At 42.4% G+C, this 13,608-nt stretch overlaps 1 protein-coding gene across 2 annotated transcripts in view; it reads left to right on the plus strand.

Annotated features, from left to right (window-relative positions):
- npr1a (natriuretic peptide receptor 1a) overlaps positions 1–13,608 on the plus strand; it is a 33,809-nt gene that overhangs the window by 9,034 nt on the left and 11,167 nt on the right. The window contains exons 3-6 of one of the 2 annotated variants that reach the window (XM_085445253.1): positions 2,849–3,039; positions 3,136–3,249; positions 3,360–3,525; positions 13,218–13,312. In XM_085445253.1, coding sequence (XP_085301379.1) covers positions 2,849–3,039; positions 3,136–3,249; positions 3,360–3,525; positions 13,218–13,312 — 566 coding nt within the window. The remainder of the gene's footprint in view (positions 1–2,848; positions 3,040–3,135; positions 3,250–3,359; positions 3,526–13,217; positions 13,313–13,608) is intronic. The other variant, XM_085445254.1, reaches the window with a different exon arrangement.

Consider the following 13,608-nt stretch of genomic DNA (forward strand, 5'->3'; position numbering starts at 1 on the left):
AAGCAGTGCTTAAACAATGGAAAAAACACAAACTTTGTCCAAAAACCTCTCATGTTTAACTGTTTTCTTTGGTCATTTTAGCCTTTTTAGCCAGGGTGAAGGGAGTATCTGCCATCAAACAAGAGGACAGCCGCATGTAGCTATGATGATGTTTGCTAGTTCACCTTACATGCATTAATGTAATAACGTGGTTAGCCTACTCAACGTAAATTAGCTACTCACGCAGAGAAGAACGGCTGCTGCCACCATCATCCGTCATCATTTCTGCTACACTGGCAGGACTAGGGGCCAGGACTCTCCTCTTCGTGTTTTTGGGGGATGTTGCATAACAGGCAACCCACCCGCAGTAGATGTGCTCGGTGTGAGGTCTCGCAGCAAGCTATCAAATACGGCGCATTTCTGGGCTTTTAAAAAAAAATGCTATGCGTCGCCAGGTGTTTCATCGGATTTGAGGTGTTACCTCCTTTGACAGTATCACAGTATCAGCTTCAAGCACTTGTTGCAGGCTGCTGAGTTTGCATCTTTTGCTGTGAAGTACAGCCAGACTTCTGACCGCTTCGCCTTGGACATTTTTAATCTGTAGCTCTGCTCTAACAGAACTACGTACCTGGCCCCGCCTACTATCCTCGGAAACGTAAAATGATTGGCTAGAATCTAAAGTGTATCACAGCTCAGGAAAAAAAAGCACCGAAATAAAGCACCGAAATGTGCGCTGCTTTTCGGTCTGGTTACTACCGTTTATGTCAGAACCGGTGCCATCATGGCACCGGACACCGGTACCCATCCCTAATCATGGGAATCCCCGGCAGCCTACATCTATTGCAGCATAACTAAGAGAGGATTCAGGGTCACCTGGTCCAGCCCTAACTATATGCTTTAGCAAAAAGGAAAGTTTTAAGCCTAATCTTGAAAGTAGAGATAGTGTCTGTCTCCTGAATCCAAACTGGAAGCTGGTTCCACAGAAGAGGGGCCTGAAAACTGAAGGCTCTCCCTCCCATTCTACTTTTAAATACTCTAGGAACAACAAGTAGGCCTGCAGAGCGAGAGCGAAGTGCTCTAATAGGGTGATATGGTACTACAAGGTCATTAAGATAAGATGGGGCCTGATTATTTAAGACCTTGTATGTGAGGAGCAGGATTTTGAATTCAATTCTGGATTTAACAGGAAGCCAATGAAGGGAAGCCAAAGCAGGAGAAATATGCTCTCTCTTTCTAGTCCCTGTCAGTACTCTTGCTGCAGCATTTTGGATTAGCTGAAGGCTTTTCAGTGAGTTTTTTGGACATCCTGATAATAATGAATTACAGTAGTCCAGCCTGGAAGTAATAAATGCATGAACTAGTTTTTCAGCGTCACTCTGAGACAGGATATTTCTAATTTTACAGATGTTGCGCAAATGGAAGAACGCATTCTTACATATTTGTTTAATATGTGCATTGAAGGACATGTCCTGGTCAAAAATGACTCCAAGGTTCCTCACAGCGTTACTGGTGGCCAAGGTAATGCCATCCAGAGTAAGAATCTGGTTAGATACCATAATTCTAAGATTTTCAGGGCCGAGTACAATAACCTCAGTTTTATCTGAATTAAGAAGCAGAAAGTTAGTGGCCATCCAGGTCTTTATGTCTTTAAGACATTCCTGCAGTTTAACTAATTGGTGTGTGTTATCTGGCTTCATGGACAGATAGAGCTGGGTGTCATCTGCATAGCAGTGAAAATGTATGCTATGTCTTCTAATGATACTGCCTAAGGGAAGCATGTATAATGTAAACAGAATTGGTCCTAGCACTGAACCCTGTGGAACTCCATAATTAACCTCAGTGTGTGAAGAGGACTCTCCATTTACATGAACAAATTGGAGTCTATTAGATAGATATGATACAAACCACTGCAGTGCAGTACCTGTAATACCTACAGCATGTTCTAATCGCTCTAATAGGATATTATGGTCTACAGTATCGAACGCTAATTACTCCCAGGAGAAAGTAATTTGTTATACTGCTCGTTACATTACTTTCATATTACTCTGTAAAATAGCTGAAACACTCATAATCACAATTTAACAATATAAACTTGAGAGGCTACAATCTCACACCGAACCAGCACAAAAACATGAAATGTGAACAGGTAGAAAGGGAGGCTGCAGCTCATCTTTTTTTTTTTTTTTTACATGTTGAAGTTAAGGGTCTGGCTGCTGGGGTTGGCATTCACCCTGGGTTGTTGGCGGGCTTAGCATTAGCATGCTGTCTGGGCAGATGCTTACAAATAACCAATGTTATGTTAGCAGCATAATGCGGTTGTTTCTGTCATGCATGCAGAGATCCACTTTACCATTTATTCCATCCTTTAGTGCAAAAAAAAATAAATGTGACTACGTCATTATTTTCCCTCTCTGACACCTTAACTGAAATCAGCTGATTGTAGTGTGAGTGCAAGAACAGATACGTAGGATCGATAGGCAGGCAAACTAACAGTTCCAAAGAATTGGACTACTGGGAACCAGTTTCCTACAAGAACCAGTTCTTGATTCCCAACCCTCGAGAAGGACTCTTCTGGAGTATCAAACTTACAGCACAGGTGTGTGTACTATGAGACTGAGGGGTAGCACTGGTGGTTGCCATTACATTTATTTTTTTTCATCAGAAAAATGGTCATTGATGAAAAGTATTGGTCATGGAAATTGAGAAGTCTTGTTGATGAGCTGGAATGGGGCTTTTGTTATCCAGGCTTCCACGCAGGTCACACCATGAAGCACACATGGTGTGTGTAATAAAGATTTACCATCAAGCGTTGGCAGCTGTCTCTGTTCCTTTCCTTTATGGAATAACATTGCTGCTTCTTTGTCTTCAGTTGTGTACATGTGCTGCTCCTGGGACATCTTCAGGACGTTGATGGTCCAATTCTGGAAGGAAGGGGTGGAGCTGGAGGACTATGTCTTCTTCTTCATTGATCTTTTTGCTGAGGGTCTGGACGGGAGCGCTCCCATCAGGCCCTGGTTCAGAGGAGACCAGGAGGACTATGCGGCTCGCAATGCTTTCAGGGTGAGACAAGATGCTCTTTCATTGTTAAATTTTAAAGGATGCTCACTGATGTAAAGTGATCTGGTCAATTGATTAGCTTGTTATTGATTTCGTCAGAGTGTGAAAGTGCTGACGTATCTGCAGCCCCAGAATCCCGAATATCTTCAGTTTGTTAAAACTCTGAAAAAAGATGCAAAGGCGATGTTCAACTTCACCATCAGAGACTCTATGGTACAAATAACAATCCTTATTGATTAACTGAATCTGATATTTCAAATTTTTATTCAAATATGTGAGAGACTGATATTCATCTATAACAATCACATGCTTTGTCCCCTCAGTACAACCTGATTGCCGGAGGGTTCTACGACGGGGTGATACTGTACGCTCATGCTCTGAACGAGACCCTGAATTTGCAAGGACCAGGACTGGGACCAATACTGGGACCAGTCCAGAGGCCCAGAGGAGATGAGGTGACCCGGAGGATGTGGAACAGGACAATCAAAGGTGAGCACAGATATTTGTCAGCGGGTGACTAATCAGAGCACAGCACTGGGCTGAAAATCGCATGTGCACTACAAGTAACTGAGTAAAGTAGCACAGGTGTAGACTTCTCTAACTAACTGGAAAACCACACGTGGCTCTCTGATTGGCTGCCTGTGTGTGATGCTGTTGGACTCAGAGTAGAGGTCATGGACACCCAGTACTGGGTCCCAGTAAAATCTCATTTTGGAGTTTTAATTAGGATTCATTTAGACTGAAGATTGGACATGAATAGGAATCCAATCAATCCTGTATGAAAAAGCCGAAGAAACATAGGAACACATCAGATCAAATGCAAGTGAAAAGAAACACCGACACTAAAGCTTTGGGTTTTAGATTTGCCTTTATTGGATAGTGGCAGTGGAGATAGGCAGGAAAGTGGGGAGACACAGAGAGGATTGGACTCAAACCTGGTCGGCTGCTCTCCTTGCTATATGGTCACCTGCTCACCCACTGGCTAAACGCAACTGCACAACTTTCACACACCTCATCACCCTGTCAATGCCTTATGAGCTGTGGTTGGTGGATGCATGTTGCTAATGTCGACAATGACAACAGAAGTTGATTCAGGTCACTGAAGTCCAGCCTGAGGCTCCAGTGGTAGTTCAAGTTAAAACACTGCTGTCACAATGCGAGAGACAGGTTGCACCTGGACAGATAACCGGTCCGTCACAGGGCTGACACACAGAGACATTCACACCTGCAGTTGATCTAGAATCACCTCTTGTTCTAACAAGCTGTATGGTATTCATTGATCTAAAGTCTAAAGTTTGTAAAAGTTTTTAGTTAAAAAGTGTTCACTGGCAGTTCATAATACACACAGATAACACAGTTATCATGCTCCAGATGTAACTTGGTGCTCGCAGATTTAGGTATAGAGAAAGCGGGGCCTTTGAGTGCACAGGTCAGGGACAGGGTCTCTTCAGTGTCATCCTGAACCATAATATGACATTAATCATAAGCTGGAAAATGAACAGCTTTCCAGCTTATGATTAATCTAAGAATTTGCAGGGGGTAAAGCATGTTAATGTCCTGTTGTTCTTTTGTGCGCAAAAACAATAAAAAAAAAAAAGATTTTCATATTATTCTCTAACATCTGAAAGATCTTAGTTGAGAGCTCATTTTAAGAAATGCAGCATTTTGATGGGGGTATTATTGACATCATGCAGGACAGGCGGCGAGGACACTAAAGATTTTGTGAATGCAATGACTCGAGAACAAAGTGACAAAATAATTTTGAAATTGGTACCATAGGTGCATCTATTAAAAATCTCAGAGGAGGTCAAATTCTGGTCACCTGAAGGCCAAAGATCAACTTTCCTGAAGATTTTAGGATTTTTAAAGTGATACCACAGATGCACCTACTGGGAGGAAGCCACCAGTGTTTTTAACAGTCTGCAATGTCTTTCTTATTTTTGTATATTTTGCTCTTGATTGTATATATTTCGCCTATTCGCTGTTCATTCCTGCTGTCTTCGATTTATATTTTATTCCGGCATAGTTGATTTGAAGCACTTACAATTTCGTTGTACCATGTACAGTGACAATAAAGGGCTTTTCTATTCTATTCTATTCTATTCTATTCAAACAGAAGAACAGACTGGGCAAAAGATAGCAGGGCAGACAGGAAGGAGAGGAGAAGATTACAAACATGATTGGGGGGGGGGGGTCCAGGTGTAGAAAACGAATGTCCACCACAGGATATAACAGCAGGACTCAGCTGGAGATGAGCGCTAATCCGATCTGTGTGTGTATATTTGTGTGTATAAGAGAGAGTGTATTTGGTCATGTATAATAAAGTTTCATAATGCATAAGAAATGAGGACGAAAGGCTTCACAGACCTGGCCAACCTGTTCATCTGCAGTCAGTGTTGTGAAGGTTACTTTTAAAATGTATCCCACTACAGATTACAGAATACATGCCCCAAAATGTATTTTGTAACGTATTCCGTTACGTTACTCAATGAGAGTAACGTATTCTGAATACTTTGGATTACTTCATATATTATCATGCTTTTTTACAACTACATGAATGTACTATTGCTGTGTGATTTATTACTATTACTGAAGGTTACTCGCCATACGAATACAACTAGATTTTTAAGTCTTAATATAAAATGAGTAATAGTAGGGTGGACATTAGGTGAGGCTGCACTTTTTGCAGCGATCTCGTATAGAAAACTATTCCGTACGTATATAAAACAGGTCCGCGGCTCCGAACCGTAGTAAAGGGGCCTCTGGCTAATACGTCGGGTTCGTGTCGGGCTCGTAGCTGAAAACTAGCTTTACTTTGTTGTCTGGGTCGAGTGCTTGCGAGAGACAGAGAGAGGCATTGAAAGGCTGCTCCAACAGAACTTGCTGTTTCAGAGAAAACACGAACATAGCGTACAGTCGAGTCTTAATAGCTTACTTACAACTGGGCTCGTCAGGGACTCTTTTTGGCTGCAGTGGTTATTATTATATTTACATGCTTCCAGCTCCCGTTTCTGCTCGGTGACAGCTCGTACTTTTCCTTTTTCTCCCTCCCTCGCGCTCACAGAAACATAACGGGTATGGCAGTCCATTCTCCCTGCAGCCCAGACTACACTGCTCATGAGAGGCTACATTCTTTAGGGCGATGCCTGTAACACTCTCTTATTGCCTACATATTAAATCATTTTTTAAAATATTTCCTCACGTCATTATGAGACGCTAGATTGAGACACAGACATTAGAGCCTCTGTGTTTTGTTTAGGTTTCCACCGGCGTGGAATTACCAAAAATAGAGAGGGGACAGCCTAACATATGAAACAGGAAAGTACCGCAGTGTAATCCATTTATTTCAGCAAAGTAACTATTCTGAATACCACCTTTTTAAATGGTAACTGCAATGGAATACAGTTACTCATATTTTGTATTTTAAATACGTAACGGCGGTACATGTATTCCGTTACTCCCCAACACTGTCTGCAGCTGTGAGTCAGATGTGAAGCACAGTGTGAGCCTGCTGACTGGTGCAGACAACGCTACACGTGAATCTCTCAGGGTGACTTTTTTAAGCAAGCAAACATGGTGGCAGGAAAAATCTCCTCCTGGTTTATCATTCATTTACAGCACACACTGAACATGACATTGATTTTTTTTTAATTACATAAAAACAATAAAACTGCTTAAAGGAACAGAACACAGCAGATTAGCACTTCATCAGCTAACATGGTTAGATCCTATTTTAATATACCGTGTGAACACACTGATCTCCAGTGTTCTCTTTCCATGTCACTGGTACACTCTGACCCACAACCACACACACACACGTTGGTCCACGTGCAGCGTAAACTCTCCAGAGGGGACTGGGTTACCATCCTGTGCTGCCGATTGGTGTGGATCAGGGAAGGACGTCCATCGATGGTCCAGTCAGTTTAGGATCAAGCTTTCATGTCCCATAATGACTCGGCTGTCAGAGCGTCTGTTGGAGGGAGTGGAATTAAATGTTTTTCTATGCATTTCCTAATTGCCATGAAGAACCAGTTAGGTCAGTCCTGAAAACTAGTCTAAACTGGGATAAATTACAACTGCATTCTCAAACTGGAACAGCTCGAGCCTGGTTTCCTCGCAGTGCTATTTCTGTTGTAGTATTTTTGTAACCCTGTTTCCAAAAGACTTGGCCGACTGCTAAAAACAATGTAATCATTTACACTCTGTCAGGTCTCAAATTTAATTGAAACAAGTCCAAAGACTTATCATGTTGAATTTCAATGAAAGACAGAAAGTTTTAAAATTCCCTTTTAACAGGCATAAACCAGAAGACAGGACAAGACATGCTGTGGAAGACAGCCAGAGACTGATTAATAACTAATGATTAAATGCAGAGAGGTGTATAAAAACACAGTGAGTGAAAAAGGTGACTGACGTAGAAACACAGAGGAAGGCACCAGCTGCATAACTAATGGGTCCCGTGATCCAATCATAACAATATGCTTTATCAAAAAGAAAAGACAATAAAAACCCCTTGCTTTACTCTGCAACAGTCTGTCTCTTCAGAGAGGTAAAGATGAGGTGATACAGCTCAGAGGAAAACAAGCTAAACTTCGGCCATGTGCTGTTTTCTGTTACAAGTCAAAGTCTCTCTATTTTACGGAGCCCCTCTGATGACATGGTCCAAAAAATAAATAAATTGTGGCCACAAAATACTATTTCGAGGGCACGAAATAGGTATAACGTGCGCAAGAAATGCTCATTTGTGGGCACGAAACACTTGACCGATAACCGTGATCCTTCCCAGGCCCTTGCAGTTGGTTGACAATAAAATCTATCCCGGCATCCAGGTCGTACTTACGTCTGTAAAGCAGCTGGGCTCATAATATCCCGTTTAAATGTCTCTCCGTAATAATGGTTCCTTGCATTGCCAGGCTTTTCAAAATGCATTTGTAGCTCATTCCCAGCCTAAAAAAAACCTCAATCATACTGTCTCTGTCCATGGTGTATAGGTTTAGCCTACTCTTATGCTTATGTCTCTACGCAGCTGTCCAGGAATTGTATCAATATGATGTGCGCACGTTATCTATTTTGTTGCCACAAATGCGTAATTCATTGCCACGTTATACCCAATTCGTGCCCACAAATTAGCATTTCGTGCGCACGTTATACCTATTTCGTGCCCTCGAAATAGTATTTCGTGGCCACAATTAAGTATTTCGTGGGCACGTTATACTATTTCGACGGCACGAATTAGTATTTTGTGGCCACAATTTATTTATTTTTTGGACCACGTCATCAGAGGGGCTCCGTACTATTTGTCTCCCTTGGGAGATATTTTTTTCAGTTACACCACACAGACCCCTCCACACAATCACAAAAATGATACATATATACATAGAATAATAAAAACATTAAAAAGATTGTTCAGAGTAAGTAAATAAATAAATCAAAATAAAAACACTTATCCCCCCCCAAAAAACAAACAAACAAACAAACAAACAAAAAAAAACCCCAATGGAATCCAACACATGCATCTGTAACCACAATAAAACATTTTTAAGGAACTAAGCAGCCAAATCTGTGCAGTGTTTTATTTTTCTGGGCCTGTTAATCTCGTGCTTTGTGTGGACTATAAATAATGTGTAAGGATCACCATCTACTTTATTAATATTTGGAATGAGCATTTTTTGGAAACAGGGCTGTACCTTAGAAACAGATATGTCCTTATATTTATCACGTATATGTCAACCAGCACTAATATAATCAAAACCAGAGTCAGACTCAGGAGCGGGACGCCCAGGTCCCACTGTGATTTCGGTGTGTGTTTCTTCAGTGTGTATGCGAGTGTGTTGATGGTGCTGATAAACAGGCTGCTCTGTGTGCTCTTTATTAGATTGAACAGCTTTTATCCACAACATACACCGAAACACCGTCAGCGGCCATCAATCAGTGGGCATTTGCGTCAGAGGTGTGTGAGATGGTGGATGGGGGTACAGGAGAAGGGGAGGGGAAATGAGGGGGTGGTAGTAAACAATCCTAATAGATGAAAGGAGGACAACAGTAGAAATGAATATAAACCTTTAACAACAAGCAAACCTTCACCAAGCCTATGTAGTATTTGCCATTAAAGAATAATATTGTATTCTCTATATATTCTATTAATTTTATTTCTCTTGAAACACACGTTAAGAGGTTTGTAGTGCAGTAAAAACAAAGTGCTAAGTGCAGTCTTTTGATACTTGCCTGGCTGAAATTCATTTTAATTTAACTGACATCATTTTGACTACAGATATAATTTTATTATTTTTTATTTATGCGCATACAAGTGGTAAATGGCCTGTATTTGTATAGCGCTTTTGCTAGTCCCACCTAGGGACCCCAAAGCGCTTTACACACCCAGTCATCCACCCATTCACACACTGGTGGAGGCAAGCTACAGTTGTAGCCACAGCTGCCCTGCGGCAGACTGACAGAGGCGAGGCTGCCATATCGCGTCATCGGCCCTTCTGGCCAACACCAGTAGGCAGTAGGTGAAGTGTCTGTGGGGTGGAAGGGTTCTCTCTCGGTATAGAGTGAAGAATTCAGTCATTAAGGAGGGACTACAGGTGCTGATCATCCACATTGAAAGGAGCCAGCTGAGGCAGGCATCTCCAGGACAAGGTGTTATAGGCAGAAATGTCCTGCCATAAGGATAGCATACCAGCATAGAACTGGGACACGCTGGAGAGATTACACCTAGGCTGGCCTGAGAAAGGCTCAATGTTTCCCAGGAAGAAGGGGTGGTGATGAAGAGGTCTGGGCTTCCCTGCTGCCCTAACGTAAAGGCTAAACTCAAGGTACACTGTACAAAAGGGGTGACCGTGGCTCAGGGGTTTGGGAAGCGCATCTGTAACCGGAAGGTCGCCGGTTCGATCCCTGGGCTCTCTGTTCTGGTCGTTGTGTCCTTGGGCAAGACACTTTACCCTACTCCGTCCACCAGTGTGTGTGAGTGAATAATGGCATTGTAAAGCGCTTTGGGTGCCTTGAAAAGCGCTATATAAATCCAATCCATTATTATTAAAAGTATCAGTTTCTGGAAAACAAATTTGAGATCAAAAACCTCTTTTCAACTTGATATTTTTTACTAAACGTTTGGATGAATTTTATTAAATGATAAAATGAATGTTACATGTACTATATAGGGGCGATCATGGCTCAAAGTGTTGGGCGTTCGCCTTGTAATCGGAAGGTTGCCGGTTCGAGCCCCAGCTCGGACAGTCTCAGTCGTTGACTCCTTGGGCAAGAAAGCTAATTTCTGCCGTTTTGATCCGTGATCTCATTCTAATGATAATGTTAAGAAAACATCAGGCCGAGATTAACGGAGTTTTGGTGTTTCTCACCAACAAATTTCCATCTGGTGGCAGATGGCTGCATAACATTAAGATACAACAATTTACTGGCATTAAGCATCAAAGAAAATGTAAACAATTAGATTAAACGACTAGTATGTCTGGTACCGACTAGTAACAGGAACAACTATTAGTTGACTAGTTGCGCACAACCCTAATAGTTATCAGTTATCGTTAACCATCACTTTTCAAAGAGCACTGAAACATCTAGGAATAGTAAGAACTACCCGAGGACTACATGAGGACTTTTCATGGACTACAGCTCACCATGAACCCAGACATCCTTACCAACAAACTGGACCACCTCAATATCCCCCTGTCCTTCTTTTGCGCTGGTGCTCAGAAAATACCTTGAGCTGAATATCCCAAAGAAGTCATAATGGACTCCAGGAGGCTCAGACAGGTCTACTCCCCTCCCATTATAAATGAAGAACGGGTGGAATCTTTCTCCACCTTCAGGTTTCTGGGCACCCACATCTCCGTCAATTTCACCTGGACTCACAACACCAACACCCTGGTAAAGAAGGCCTAACAGCAACTGCACTTCATCTGTGTCCTGAGGAAGAAAAAGCTGGACCAGAAACTGCTGCTAGCCTAGCATGCCTCACTGGAGAGCGTGCTCGCCTGATGCCTGGGTGTTTGGTATGCTTGGGCCACTACTGAGAACAGTAAGGTTGCACAGAAGGTAATGAACACCGCTCAAAAAAATCATTGGCTGCCTTCTGCCACCCCTGGAGGTCATTGCCAGATCCTCCTGTCTCAGAAAAACCAGGGCCATGATGACTTGCCTTGCATCCCACCCACCACATGTTTGACCTGCTGCCCTATGGTTGGTGCTTCAGGTCAATCAGGTCCCACACCTCCAGACTTAAAAACAGCATATTCCCCTGGGCTGTTCGGACTGTCAACAAACACTATCCCCCACATCACACCCCTGCCCACTCACCTCACCAATCGGAGCCTTCATCTGAGTAACCATCACCACTCAGACCACTCGCACGTGGACTCTTTTCAGACCGAGTAATTTGCATCCTTGCACTGCCTTTTGCAATTTCTTCTGTAATGTGTGCCTTTTGTGTATACCCCTCATGATTGTATGTATTTAAGCTGTTTGCTATTTATTCCTGCTGTCTACTATTCATATTTTACTCCAGCATGGTTGATGTGGAGCACCCACAATTTCATTGTACATTTTCAATGACAACAAAGGGCTATTCTATCCTGCCTGCTGTGTCCCTTGCATCTTGTTAAGTCCTCTTTGCTGCATGAGATAGCCCCTTTTAGTTACTTCCTGTTTTATTTTGTTAGTCTCTTGTCTCATGTGTTGTATTTAGTTGGATTTTCTGTTTGGAGTTTCCATTGTGCAGTTTATGTTCTAAGGCTTTTTGTTAATTGTGAACCAAGAAAACATTAAATTAACCTTCATCATGTTTGCAGACAGAAAGACATAAAAGCACTCAAAGGTGCTCACGATTACATCTCAGTGAGTTTATTCACATTTCTTTAAATTTCAGAGCATTTCACCATAACGCGCCCACTAAAGGACAGTCTCAGGTAACTGAGCTTTGCCAAAATGCAGCGAGTATGAGGGAATTCTGATGGACATTTGTTGTGTCTCAGTTACTCATTAAATGAGGCTGTGCTGGAGTCTAGCTTCACTGTGTTTAACTTTGTTGTGCTTCACTAGAAGCATTGTTGTTTCTAGCTAATCAGAAAATATTCAGTTATTACAAAACTGTTGAGTAAAAGAAAAAAAAAAGTTGACAATGACATTTTATTTACAATAATCTCTTCTCTCTGCTTGGTGGTATTACAAACAGGGTGGAGAACCACAGGGCTTTAAATGAGGAACCATTTCAGCTTAAAAACCCTCATTTGTCCCTCCATGTCCATACAGAACAGTGGGGTGGGGCAGGCTGCAGTAACCATGACCATACCACTGTAAAACCAGAAAATCTGACAGCTTTTATTTGATAAAGGTTGGTCGGTCGGCTGATTCTTTGAGGTCCCTCCCCCCTCGAGCTTGTATATTGCTGTTGTTTGCTGTGACACAGTGTCTCCATTCCTGATAATGGTCAGGAAGAAAACAAGCTCCTGTTTCACTGATTCCTTAAATTGAAGGTGAACCCGAGTTTAAATCCTGCAGGCTGTTGAGCTGTATGCAGTTTAATTGGCTCAGAGACTTCACTAGCCACAAGCTGCTTCACTAGCCACGAGCCCGAGGAGGCCATGCTTCAATGTGCAGATTGATTTCCACACAATTGTGTGCATTTATACATATTACTACAGGCATAATAAAAAGCGACAGATGTTTGACTGACTGAGGAGCCAAAATCAGTGTGGAGAATTATTCCTGTAAACAAGCCGCTCTGTCAGTGATCATTCCACCTTTTTTTTTTTATTGTTGTTGGTGTTTGTCAAGGGATCTGAGAAGACTGCAGAGTGGTTGCAGTATTTTTCCATGTTGGAGCAGAAATGTGAGAATTACATCACCAACCTGTCAGGCTTCAGTTCACATTTGTGTTTGTCTAAGCTAGATCTTTGACCTTTTGGGTATGCGAGATAAAGACTTCCATCATTCAGGGTGCCAATAAAATATGTCAAATAAATAAATTTGATTGTGAAAGTAAACATTTCTCAGAACATGGTAAAAAAATATTAACGTGACCTCACGTCAGTTCAAACTGTGCCCGAGCTGAGTGAAAATATTTCCCCATCGCTGCAAAGCAAACACTCAGAAATAACAGAGAAAAGAGTTAGTGTTCTCCAAGATCACAAACAGATAACATCTGCTCTGTGGCGTCTCTGCAGGCGTGATGGGCCCTGTGGAGATGGACGAGTTCGGGGACAGAGAGATGGACTTCGCTGTGTGGGACATGACCGATGTTGAGTCTGGAGAATTCCAGGTAAGACTATTGATGTCATCATTGTCATGTAACACCTTAGAGGTACGATAAAGGCTGCAGAGCTACCGTAAAACCGACTGGAGTAAAGTTCAGTGTGTCAGGGGAGACCCCGACGAGCGAACCAAGCTCTTGCAATGGTTGTATAAGGATCGAATGGCCCGTAGTAACGGGCCAGACACCCCATACTCCCCCAACAGCTCCCACAGGACACCCCGAGGAACACGGTCGAATGCCTTCTCCAAGTCCACAAAACACATGTAGACTGGTTGGGCAAACTCCCATGCACCCTCAAGTAT

Source organism: Copadichromis virginalis, linkage group LG22 (assembly GCF_057382275.1).
Source record: "Copadichromis virginalis isolate Kocher_CV1m ecotype Utaka linkage group LG22, C_Virginalis_male_GT1.1, whole genome shotgun sequence".
Classification (NCBI taxonomy): Eukaryota; Metazoa; Chordata; class Actinopteri; order Cichliformes; family Cichlidae; genus Copadichromis; species Copadichromis virginalis.